We start from the raw sequence: 12812 nt of genomic DNA, 5'->3' as shown, positions 1-12812 counted from the left end.
ACTAACATGTAAAAAGTTTCCAGTCAAACAAAGTTTATTTCCTGAAAACTTGGTTGGTACATTCTCACTTCTTCTCTTTCTCTCCACTCCCCCCTGGCCCCCCATCCCCCATCCCCCCATGGCTCAGGTTGCCTCTAAACTGGTCTCCCTGCTGCAATTCAGCAACCAGATTAATCTTCCTCGTGCTGAAGCCTTACAATGGCTCTCCATTGGACTTGCCTTCAATCTAAATTGTGCCTTGGCTGATGAACCCTCCTCCTTCATCTCTTCCCATTTCACCTCTTCCTACTGTCCCTCTCTCCAGTACACTTCATTTTTTTTAAATAGCTTATTGTCAAATTGGTTTCCATACAACACCCAGTGCTCTTCCCCACAAGTGCCCCCCTCCATCACCACCACCTCTTTTCCCCCCTCCCCCTTCAACCCTCTGTTCGTTTTCAGTATTCAGTCGTCTCTCAGGTTTTGCGTCCCTCTCTCCCCAACTCTCTTTCCTCCAGTACACTTCAGCTACCACATGCTTTCGATTCTTTAAGAACCACGCTGTCTTTCCTTATGCTGTTTTCCAGTTGCCCTCACCTTGATTTTGGCATGGCTGCACATTCCTGCCTTAGATCCTCCTTGAGCACCCAGTCTATGGTGCCCATCCAGTCTCTCTCTCCTACATCATCCCATTTTAATGCTATAGCATCATTCTATATGGGTTGTCTTATCATTGATATCTTTCTTAAGCTTCTGTGTTCTTTATTTTCTGCCTCTTCCTCTAAAATGCATGCTCCCCAAGAGGCAGCCACCTTGTCCTCTCTTCTTTTCCTGCACCAAGGACAGTGTCTGACACAAGCTGGCTCCTCGTGTAAACTTGTTAAATGAATGAACACCTATGTCTCACAAACCTCCCTATTTTCCCTTTCTTCCCAAACCATGTATATACAAAGTAGTGGAAATGAAAGTTCTAAAACCCCAAGCTATTTTTATAACAAGTAGTTTTTTTCACAGTAATTTTGCTGTTCTCCAATTCCACCCAAAGTTTAAAATTTAACATCTCCTGCTGATCACTAGATGTCGGATATATATATCTAATCCAGATTAATCACTAGATGACTCCTGCTAAATTTACCACTAGATGGCACAAGAATCCCAAACCCAAATCCAAATTTTAAGAATTCAGGGCAACTGACTTACATCTTTGCACTGGTCTAGCTTCTTAATTGCTTCATATTCTTGCGTTATTGTCTGAGGGAAATAGCATTTCCCTTTATCTTCTTCATATTCTGCTTTGTAATTTTTCTATAATAAGAAGGAACAAAAATAGATTATGATTATTCCTGCCCCCAAATAATATCACTGAGAGGCATGGATATTTGTCCTCACTTACATCACTGTTTTGTGCTGAAACTTTCATGCAATGTATTTCATGTGGGTCCTCAAAGCTGCCTACATAATGTCCCAAAATATTCTGCACATATGAATCTTTGTACTTAGCCTGAAAGAGAAAACATATTGACAAATATGTCAATTATATATGTATTTGTCAAGTGGTAGAAAAGTCCTGAAACCCCAGGGGTAACCATGGCCTTCCAAACCTCGCTAAAGTTCTTCAGCAGAGTGTCAAGTTGATATTTGGGGGTCTCACAGTAGTTCATGCTCTTTGCTTTTGTCTTCTCATAGTTTTCCTTGTATAATCTCTGTTAAAGGAAAAAGAAAATCAAACAAAGAGAAATGATATAGATCTCATGGTATAAAACCCATTCTTACATTGCTATACTTAACCAAAAAGGAAAACTTTGTACTTTTTTAGCACTTATTTTTCACAAAGCATAACAAGCAGAATGAATATGGTAGAGTCTCCTGTCTTGAATAATCTAGGCTGCTAATAACCATATATGTGCTTATGTTATTTATCCTAGCATTTCTCATCCAGAATAAACCAGAATATATCAATCCTGCTTTCTAAGCAACTTTGTGTCTTAAAATAATTCTTTCCACTTGAACGTGTTTGAAGAAAAATGAATTTTTTAAATAGTGCAAAATTAGTTAAAAGGTAGAAGGTGGACCTTAGACACTTAGGCACAATCCTAGAAAAGTATTCAGTTCAGCACATGATGAAAATACATTTTACACTAGCTTTGGATGCTGGATTTTCTCATTGAGATCTAATATTTTCCTTTATAGTAATAATGCAGGAAAAGATGTTTTTTCCATTTTGTTGTAGGTAGCACGTATTTCTACACATTTACCTTAATTCTCCCATACAGAAATCCAAAAATATACTCAATAAAAACAAGAATATTTATAAATCATACAAAATAGGGACTATTTCCTTTATGCCATGAATTAGAGAAGCAATTTTTATAAAGAGTTTTATTTTATTTTGGGTATTTTAGTCTTTAAAATGAGATCAATATTTTATAACATTTGTAAAATAAAATACTTTGTCCTTGAGGTTATGCTTCATCTACTTTCCTACTTTGTCTTTATCCTGCTTTTCTCGCCTCTTGCCTTTATTTTTTTCTGTATGTATTTTTGCAAAGTTCCTTAGATCAGATCATGAAATGGAATAAATATGTATTTATACATACTAAGATAATAAGCCCATTTCTCGACAAACAGTAAAGAAAATGCTATTAGTAGTATCTTTTCCCCTTAAGAAAGAGGGCATTAAAGAGATTAAGGAAATATTTACAATATTCACTGATATCTCAAAGTACAGAAGGAAGAGCTTAATCATCTTTTACCACCAGGTTTTTGTGTTTGGCTTGTCATCCTGAAGCTAAGATTTCAGTTGGGCTAAATCCTATCTGAAGATACATTAAACAGTAAGTATAACCACATCTGAAAATAAGGGTGATTCACAAAGACACTCACATCACTCTGGTTTTTGGCCGTCTTCAAAGAGTGCAGCATCTTGGGATCATCATTAATGCTGAGGGCTCCGATCATCTTCCCTTTGCTTTTCTCATAGTCTTTCTTGTACATCACCTGTAAAGACATCCCACATGCCAGTGCCCGCCCACCTGGAAACATCACTGAGGGCGCCCTGCCCAGGTGCCCGGGCCATACTCACATCGCTGGCGATCCTGCTGTTGGCTTTGGCCGCCAGCAGGGGAATGGCGTCCACTTTAATGTCAAACTTCTTTGCTTTGCTCTTCTCCCAGTCATGTTTATAGATATTCTGGACAGAAAAATTTCAGCAGAGGAATTGGTAAAAATGATATGCAAATTATCACACTTTAAAGATAAAGGAATATTTCAATACTCTGTCTAAATATGAATAAAATAAATGGATCCTTTTCATCATTTAGAAAATCATGCATATTTTAGGTATTTCTCCTCAAGCTAAAGCCTTGAATTTTCCAAGATCAAGATTCTCTAATCTCCATTAGAATCTTTCATCAAATTAACCTAGTTCTAATTACCATACTACTATTTGATTCCTAACATGGAGTATTTCATAGAGTGGCACAAATATTCTATAGTTAATTTACTTTTTACAATCTAAAGATAACACTTTCATTTGATCTCAAAGTCCTCTGAAAAGGTTATTTCCTGAATCATTACAATACTCACTGATGCTGGATAATCTTAGTACTTATTTATAGAATTGTTGAAGAAATTGAGATCTCCCCTCCAAGGAGAATTTGACTTTTCTATAAAATTAAGTTTTGAAAATGAAAATAGTAATGGACACCTGGTCTTATGCCTTTTGAATACCCTACATCTTAGTGCAAATTCTCTTACATGTAGAAATAAGCACCATTTGTGTAAAATTAGGGACATTATACATCTGAGGAGTAAATAAAATGACATTATATCTAAAAACTTAGGTCCTGGATGAAAGCTAATTATAGTTTTATAGTATAAATGAATATATGGCTAAAAGATCTAACATTATCATTTGCAATTAAACATACATGAGTGGTGGTATTTTGAGAGTTGATTAAAACACATTGTCTAATTGTATGAAGCTACTTAAAATGTTGCTACCCACATTTATAAGGTTAATTCAAAGATATGTGGGCAGAGGCATAGGAACAGGATACAAATGCTAAATATTCTTCCCATATTTAACATTGAAATGTTTATTCAGGGAAGCAATCTAGAAATAAAAACACTGGTTGTCAGGATATTCCACAGCACATGGAGACTTACATCACTCAGGTTATAGGCATTGACTTTATGTTGGATGAAGGCAGGAGTATCTGGAGGTATGTGGCACTTGAATTTTTCACTTTCATGTTTCGCTTTGTAGTTCAGCTGAGAGAGAGAGAGAGAGAGAGAGAGAGAGAGGAACAGACAGAAAATAAGGGATACAATTAGTTTTGAAGAAGAATTGTTCCAAAATACAAAAATTTTGTGTGGTACATATCATAAAATAAAATGTAAAGTATATTTTGTTAAATAACAACTGACAATATTGTTAAGATCAAGAGAGAAGTCCAGAGCTAGGGTAGGCCTCCATTGACAACCTGTCTGCTTAACACATGATGGCTGATATCACATTGGTTACCACGGTAGGACTGTCCGGGAAGGAGGTGACTCTTTCATATATGCTCCCTCTCCATGTATATCACAATCAGTCCCCGGAATCAGTAGATTCTGAGACTCACAGCTCTTTCTTTTTATTGTCAATGCTCACTTTCTGGAGAACTTACGTCCCCTCACATCCATTATAGTTTGTTAATACTCTTATCTGAAGACTTTATTTCTGGCCATAAATCTACTGGGGTTACTTTTATTGTTTTGTTTTAATTCAACACAAGACTGGAAGTTCATGCCTAAAACTCATGTGAAAAACCTTATCTCAAAGACTCCATTTTCCAAAAACCTATTTGAGAGAGAGAAATCCCCTGTATTGAGTATCCGCTCTGGGCCAGGGTATTTACCATGCACATACCTCCTTTCATTTACTCTTCAAAACAACCACAAATTATAAAGGGGAAATATGAGGCAAACAGAAGTTAAACAATTTGCCTGTGATGCCAGGTTACAAATGACAGAGGTGGAATTTGAACCCAGTTTTGTCTGACTCAAAAACTCATGGTCTTTCCAGTGTGGTAAGCTACATTAGTTTCCCTTATAGCACCATTTTGCTATAACTGTTATCCATCCAAGAAGATGCAAGGCAACTAAATAAGAAAATATTTTAGGTGATTACAAATATATACAAGTTAAATTTGCTAAAGCTGACATAGCCTTTTTTTGTAAATGTGACAAGCCACTGGATTTTATATATGGAGTTGTGATATGTTATCTTTCATAATTGGATTTCCTGCATATTTAGAGGAACTTACATCACTCAGTTGTTTGGAATTGACTTGGGCTTGCACCAGAACAGGAGAGTCGGTGACTTGAGTGAATTTTGTCTTATCTGGATGGACTTTGTAGGTATGCTGTGGAGGACAAAAGGAATGGTTTTAGCAGTCAAATCCAAGTTGGCCTGCAGCCCAAGTAAGCAGAACCCATTGCCCAAAACAAAAGAAACTTGTAGTTAATAAAACACATGGCTCTTTTCTAATTAGACTGCAATGTCTTCAAGAACTGCCTTCACACTGTACAAGACACTTTCTCATTCTTCAGATTTCTGATATCTCTTCTCTGGGGAAATGAACTAGAATTAGCTCTTGAAATGTATTGGTGACCACAGGGGAAAACAGTTACCTACAAATTAAATTTTGTTTCTTATAAATTTCCCTGCCTGCATGTATTTGAAAAGTGGTAACATTTTAAGTAACTCTTGACCACTAGATGCTACGGAGGTCAGGATGATCCAAGTTTGCACTGTAGACTTACATCTTTACACTGATCTAATTTCTTGATTGCTTCATATTCTTGAGTTATGGTCTGCGGAAAGAAGCATTTGCCTCTGTCTTCTTCATATTCTGCTTTGTAGTTTTTCTGTGAGGACAAGAAATCAGACATAAGGATGCAAACATTTTATTCATGCCCTCAAGATGTGTTCGTTGGAAAGCTAAACAATTATCTTAGACTTACATCGCTGTTTTGAGCTGCGACTTTCATGCAGTGCATGTGATAGGGATCTTCAAAGCTGCCTACATAATGTCCCAAAACATTCTTTAGGTAGGAATCTTTGTACTTAGTCTGAAAGACAAAACATATTTCATGTATTGATTGGGGGAATAATGGATCTTTTCTCAACACAGGAAGTAACCACAGGACTGCTTACATCACTAGTGAAGTTCTGCAGAACTGTGTCAAGTTGAAATTTGGGGGTTTCACAGTAATTTATGCTCTTTGCCTTTGTCTTTTCATAGTTTTCCTTGTACAGTTTCTGTCAAAGGAAAAAAAGTCAGTTAAAATAGATTCCTGTCACTCCTACACTGATTATAACACTTGTATTTCCCAACACTAAACAAAAGAAGCAGAAAAAAGCTATCGCCTGTCAACTATCTTAAAAACTGACAATCAAACATTGGGGTGTCATGAATTATAAGTTTCTTCTATTAGCAGTAACTGTAAAGCTTAGGCTTTTAATATTCACCAAAACAAAATCAAGAAACCAGTCTGCTGCCTCAGGCCAAGCCCTTGGCTGTGGAGTTTGTATGTATTTTGGAAATGCTACCTCCTCCTCTCCCAGATCACACACTTGTCCCTCACTGATGGTACCACCACAGAGAGGAATATTCTGAGCAGCAGTGATTTTTAAACAAATCTTTATGAAAAAGCTTAGTTCATTTTTGAGAGACAGGGAGAGAGCATCTGTGTGAATGGGGGAAGGACAGAGACGGAGGAAGACACACAATCCAAAGCAGGCTCCAGGCTCTGGCTGTCAGCACCGAGCCCGACATGGGGCTTGAACTCACAAACCATTAGATCATGACCTGAGCTGAAGTTGGACTCTTAACCAACTGAGCCACCCAGGTGCCCCTACAACTGTTGGATTTCAAAGGCACACTGATACAAAGGGCCGTTGTCTCTTTCTCATGTTGGGTTTTGAAGCGGTAAATGATGCAATTCAGTTTTTATATTTTTATATTGCTCTCTTTATCAACAAAGTAGATTTGGACCTGTGCTTTTATATGCTTGATAAAGATGACCTTCATTTAGGAAACAGGATACAGGCTTTGTATTAATTTCCCAACAGAGCTATGTGGACAGACCCACTGACACCCTCTCACCTGCCACTCCACTCGCCCCCTTCCTCAATCACATAGATGCACCTCTACAGTGCTGACTTAATTCAGGGGACAAAGAAAAGATAACTAACCTGCAAAAAGAACCAAGTTTAATCCTCAACTACTGGGAAAGCTTAATACAATGTAACTCTAAGGGGAAAAAAAAATCAACTGATCACACGTTCAGTCTCTATTTATATAGTCAAAGTGGTCTTGGGCTGTTAGTCTCTTAATGCCAGTTCTCACTTAACCAATCTATTTTAAATGTAATTGGATTGGTCAGGCTTTTATTTCCACAAGAAGAACTTCTTGTGAAGACTTAGGGAGCCGTCTTTTAAGCCATGTTGTCTGCAAATAATGGTTTCTAGGGCCAAGATGTGCACAGAAAATGGTAGAGGCGAAGGGGAAAAGCTGTGAAACATGGGGGATTTGTCTTCTCCCAGCGGGCTCAAAGAGCACAAGGAATGATCACAAACTGATCTCTCTCTTTCTCCCTCCCTCTCCTCTCCTTTCAAAATCTCCTTCTCTCTGTGTCGAAATCACACGTTATCTCCTACACACCACTCTTTGTTCATATAGAAGTATCAGGGCCTAGAAGCAAATGAAGATTTCTCTATCATTGAACTAAATGGACATACAGCACACTCAGAGGCATTTATGTCTTCTCATGGTTAAAACAGATCCAGGGAAACTGCTACACCAGAATCTTAAAGTATTTGCAAATCTCTGTTTGCATTTAGTCATTATAGAAGGAGAGAAATTTCACCTCCCCGGCAGCTAAGGTTAAAAAACACTTTTTTAACAAGAATGTACTTACATCACTCAGGGCATTTCCTGCCGCCTTCAGCTGCTTGAGCAGTGGGTTCTCTGAAGCAGGAAGTACATTATAATCTGCTTTTGCCTTATTCTTTTCATAGTCTTCTTTGTATTTTACCTGTAGGAGTGAAATAAAGTGATAAAGTAACCCTCTGGGTTATTTTTGCTCTTGTCTCTATTATGGACATTATGACATAGTTCCACAAATCAACTTTCTCTCTAGAAAAGTGGCAGCTTGACATTTTACAAACAAAATACTCATAGTAACTCATAACAGCAACAGAGAAACTGCATAAATTTCCAGAATAGCTTTCCTCCCATTCATTTACTCATTCAAAAATGTCCATAGGGTATCGATTACGTGCTGCCTCTGAGACAGGTACAAGGAAGAATAACACATGAGCCCTGCCCTCAAAGACAGAAGGACACAGCCACCCAAATAATGACAGTGCATCATGTCTCGGACACTTACTGCTCAACAACCCCCATTGAGCTCTTAGCTTCCAGCTGCCTAACTGCCAACGTATTTTTAAAGAAAGCAAGTCACAAGCATCATCCATCTACCCTTTAACACCTCATCTGTGACTGTGTGTGAGCATGTGTGTACTTAATGTAAATGCAGGAGGAGGAGGAGAGGGCTGGAGGCTGGATGAAGGATGACAACCTCCCCTTTTCTTTCTGCCCCTCCCACTTTGCACCTTTAATTCCAGCTTTAGCAGAAGCTTTAAATAAGGGCCCAAAAGCCCCTGTCAGGAGCATGTCCAAAGGGAGAAGAACAAGAAATGAATCCTACGCCTTGATCCCCAGTGCCAGCCATTTATTCTGGCAATATAACTGTAGAATATAGGAATGTTCAAAGAATCCTAGATAATTATTAACATTTGAGAACCTCAAAAAACAAACATAATCAGCTTGATATCCAAAGGCAGGAGATACACACAACTGAAATACAGTGCACCACCCCGTGCAGCACACACAGAAGACTCACAGGGGATACACTACAGGAATGAAAGACATAGCCTTTCTATATGGTAGAATCACGTGCTTCATTGAAAAATGGAAACAACCAGAAAAGGGGTTCCCCACACACTCCTATCTTCCTACCTGCATCTGGGATGTGTGGCCTCCTCTCCTGTTTATGGATAAATTGTCAAGACCTGTGGCAAAGTTACCCTTCCTGTTAGGCGCCACGATGCTTCTCCTTTTACCTACACAAGGGCATTACTCCAGCCACTCTTCCATCCTCAGACATCACATTTTCCCTCCACACTGGATTTTTTCCATCAGCATAGAAACATGGTGTCTGTCTCCGGTCTTAAAAGAATCCCCTTTTCTTCACAAATTCACCAGCTACTACCCCATTTTCTTTTTTTCCTTTCAGGAAAACACTTTTAAAAACTTGAGTACATTTACACTCTTCTATTGCTCTCTTCTCATCCACTCATGAGCCCTCTCTAAGCAGACTCAACCAAATTGCTCTTGTTAAGTTCACCAGAGACCACCCATTGGTAAATCCACTTAAGAAACATTTGACATTACTGATCACTCTCTTCACTCACTTCCCATTTTCTCCTGACTCTACTCCTGCCTCATCTCTATGATGTGTTCACACATCAGCTCTTAGAGCTTTTGGTCTACACTTGCTCCCTTGATGGCCTTCAGTCTTATGACATTAAATACTATCCATCTACTGACGACTCCCAAATTTATATAATCCTTCTGGATACCTCCCCAGAAACCTCAGACTCATATAATCAACAGCCCACTTAACATTTCCACTTAAATGTCTAAAGGGTATCTCAAACCTTACATGTTGAAAGCTGAGCTCATGTTTCCCCTTCAAAAATAATCACTCACTCCTTCTACTCTTCTCTAACTTAATAAAGGGAAATCTCATCTGTCTGGTTGCTTAGACCCAAACTTTCCTCTTCTATCCCACATCCAACCCAAGGGCAAACTAGGTCAGCTCTACTTTCAAAGTACATCTCATCACTTGCCTTATACCACTCCTGACCCCAAACATCACTATTCTGCACCAGAATCCTAAAAGTGCTTCCTAGGTGATGTGGTCTTCCTGCTTTCACTGCTCCAGCAGAGCCAAGGCTAGGGTTTGAATCAGTTTTGATTGGCTGTGAAGTTTATGTTCTGTCTAGTGCTTTAGAATGCCAAGGACCCAATTTACCAAATTCTACTCTATAGAGTATATGAATATCCATGAATTTTTATATCTTGTCTGTGACTATATTTTCACCAATTAGTAGGAAAATAAGAAAGATAATGGTAATGGTGAGTATGGGAGCGTCCATATTCATAAAAGGTTGTCTTTTCTTGCGGCATTCTCCTATCTGAGAATATAGCCTTTCTACTTACAGGTATCAAAAGGCCACTTATGAAATATTAAAGATGGTAATTGAATATTGTTAATGGTCATATGCAGCAAAGTTTTTCAAAAATTGGTAGCCCTACTCGTACACTGTTGGTGGGAATGTAAACTGGTGCAGCCGCTCTGGAAAACAGTGTGGAGGTTCCTCAAAAAACTATCATTAGAACTCCCCTATGACCCAGCAATAGCACTGTTAGGGATTAACCCAAGGGATACAGAAGTGCTGAGGCATAGGGGCACATGTACCCCAATGTTCACAGCAGCACTTTTAACAATAGCCAAATCAGGGGCGCCTGGGTGGCTCAGTCAGTTAAGCGTTCGGCTTCGGCTCAGGTCATGATCTCACGGTTGTGGGTTCAAGCCCCGTGTCGGGCTCTGTGCTGACAGCTCAGAGCCTGGAGCCTGTCTTCAGATTCTGTGTCTACCTCCCTCTCTGACCCTCCCCTGCTCATGCTGTCTCTCTCTCTCTCTCTCAAATAAATAAAAACAGTGACAAGAATTAAAAAAAAAAAACAATAGCCAAATCATGGAAAAAGCCTAAATGTCCATCGACTGATGAATGGATAAAGAAGATGTGGTATATATACACAATGGAGTATTACATGGCAATGAGAAAGAATGAAATATGGCCATTTGTAGCAATGTGGATGGACCTCAAGGGTGTCATGCTCAGTGAAGTAAATCAGGCAGAAAAGGACAGATACCATATGTTTTCACTCATATGTGGAATAGGAGAAACTTAACAGTGGACCATGGGGGAGGGGAAGGGGAAAAATAGTTAAGAAGAGGGAAGGAGGCAAACCTGAGAGACTCTTAAATACTGAGAACAAACTATGGGTTGATAGGGTGGGGTAGAGGGGAAAAGGGGTGATGGGCATGGAGGAGGGCACTTGTTGGGATGAGCACTGGGTGTTACATGGAAACCAATTTGACAATAAACTAGAAAAGAAAATAGGTGGCCCTATCATAGCTCCAGAATATTTCTTTTGTTGTTCCCCAAGAATGCTCCTTTTCCCCCATTATATAGAGCTATAGGAAATTCAACCACACTAAGACCATCATGACAAATGAGAGCATCCCCTCATACCTTGCTAGCTGCCACTCCAGCTTGTTTATTCACTTTGTACTCGGGTGTTTCGGTCTGCATGAAATAGATCTGGTCTTTCATACTCTCAAAGTCTTCCTGGTATTTTCTCTGTAAGACATTAATCATACTGGAGAACTGCTATGGGACAGAGTGTGCACAGGTTTCACATGGGAAGACAGGGGCTGGTGAGAGGGGTCAGACAAAGCCACGCTCCTCTTGGCTTACACAGGTCAAGTTGCAATGAGAGAATCCGGTGCCGTCACAAACACAATTAGGAACTTAACAGAGATTTGGAGCAATTATAATGGGCTGAAAATCAGCCTGCAAGAAGGAGCTCTAAAAGGCCAGGTAGAGAAGTTAAGGAAAAAGAAAAAGTGTTTTTCAGTGAAGAAAATCTGGGAAGAAACTAATCAGTTTCATAATACTGTTTGGGAGTTTGGGCTCCCCAGGCAACGAATAAATTTAAAAGGGTCCCTTTAACCTGTACTCACTTTGAAAGTGTATTGTTCATATAAAAACTGAGGCATGAATAATGGAATCTGATCAAAGCAGTACGTCTCAAAAGGAAGGGATTTCTTTCCTGACAGGAACTCTATAGAGATCTTATCCCCAAGATGAGGTACCTGGACTCTATAATGTTCTGGTACCACTTCAGATACAGCTGAGGGTCTGAAATCATAAAAGAAAGGGTCGCCCTTTCCACCTAAGAACATCTGGCCCTTCCTTCCTACTTACTGTGCTGATGTTATCAGCATTCATTCTGGCGGTTGCAATTTCAAAGCAGGGTGTCTCACTCCATTTGCCTTTAATTTTATTTTCATAGTCTTCCTTGTATTTTTGCTAGAAGAAAAAAAATACAAAATACAGAAAATACAGAAATTGACAAATAAGACAGAAAACTAGGTGTAATGGGCAGCTTTCAAAATAATTTTTTTAATTAAAAAAATATCTTGACTATGGCCTTTCTTAACTTCTTAACAGATGACTTCAGATCTTCCAGGATAGTACCAATTACCCAACAAAAAAGTTGGGTGAGAGGGGAGAGGTAATAATTGACCACCTTCTTGTTGAGTCTGGGGACTTAGTTCATTCAGAACTTATGGATGTTCCCTGACTTGAGGGAGGAGACTCAGAAGCATCCTCCACTTATAATAAAACCACTCAACCCCAGAATTCCATACCACATGAACTTAGCCATAAATTTCTGAGATTTATCAAAACTTCTAATTATCCAGAAAGGAATATCACCACAAATTTTGACATGCAGGCTGATGAATAACACTCCAGTTTAGACTTACAGAAATTTTAAAGAGAACTGGCAAGTAGTTCAAAAATGGCCCCATCTTATTCCCAAACACCATCCCACCTGAACTCCAGGCTGTGAGCATCCTCAAGA

At 39.0% G+C, this 12812-nt stretch overlaps 1 protein-coding gene across 1 annotated transcript in view; it reads right to left on the bottom strand.

Annotated features, from left to right (window-relative positions):
* Nucleotides 1-12812, bottom strand: part of NEB (nebulin) — a 206526-nt gene that overhangs the window by 172208 nt on the left and 21506 nt on the right. The window contains exons 10-22 of the mRNA XM_029934594.1: nucleotides 12152-12256; nucleotides 11417-11524; nucleotides 7948-8064; nucleotides 6182-6286; nucleotides 5989-6096; nucleotides 5788-5892; nucleotides 5289-5387; nucleotides 4147-4251; nucleotides 3062-3169; nucleotides 2863-2976; nucleotides 1581-1682; nucleotides 1373-1480; nucleotides 1180-1284 (exon numbers count right to left, since the gene is read on the bottom strand). Of these exons, the coding sequence (XP_029790454.1) occupies nucleotides 1180-1284; nucleotides 1373-1480; nucleotides 1581-1682; nucleotides 2863-2976; nucleotides 3062-3169; nucleotides 4147-4251; nucleotides 5289-5387; nucleotides 5788-5892; nucleotides 5989-6096; nucleotides 6182-6286; nucleotides 7948-8064; nucleotides 11417-11524; nucleotides 12152-12256 (1389 nt within the window). The remainder of the gene's footprint in view (nucleotides 1-1179; nucleotides 1285-1372; nucleotides 1481-1580; nucleotides 1683-2862; nucleotides 2977-3061; nucleotides 3170-4146; nucleotides 4252-5288; nucleotides 5388-5787; nucleotides 5893-5988; nucleotides 6097-6181; nucleotides 6287-7947; nucleotides 8065-11416; nucleotides 11525-12151; nucleotides 12257-12812) is intronic.

Source organism: Suricata suricatta, chromosome 3, assembly GCF_006229205.1.
Source record: "Suricata suricatta isolate VVHF042 chromosome 3, meerkat_22Aug2017_6uvM2_HiC, whole genome shotgun sequence".
NCBI lineage: Eukaryota > Metazoa > Chordata > Mammalia > Carnivora > Herpestidae > Suricata > Suricata suricatta.
Note: the sequence above shows the minus strand (reverse complement) of the source record. Positions and strands in the feature narration are given on the sequence as shown.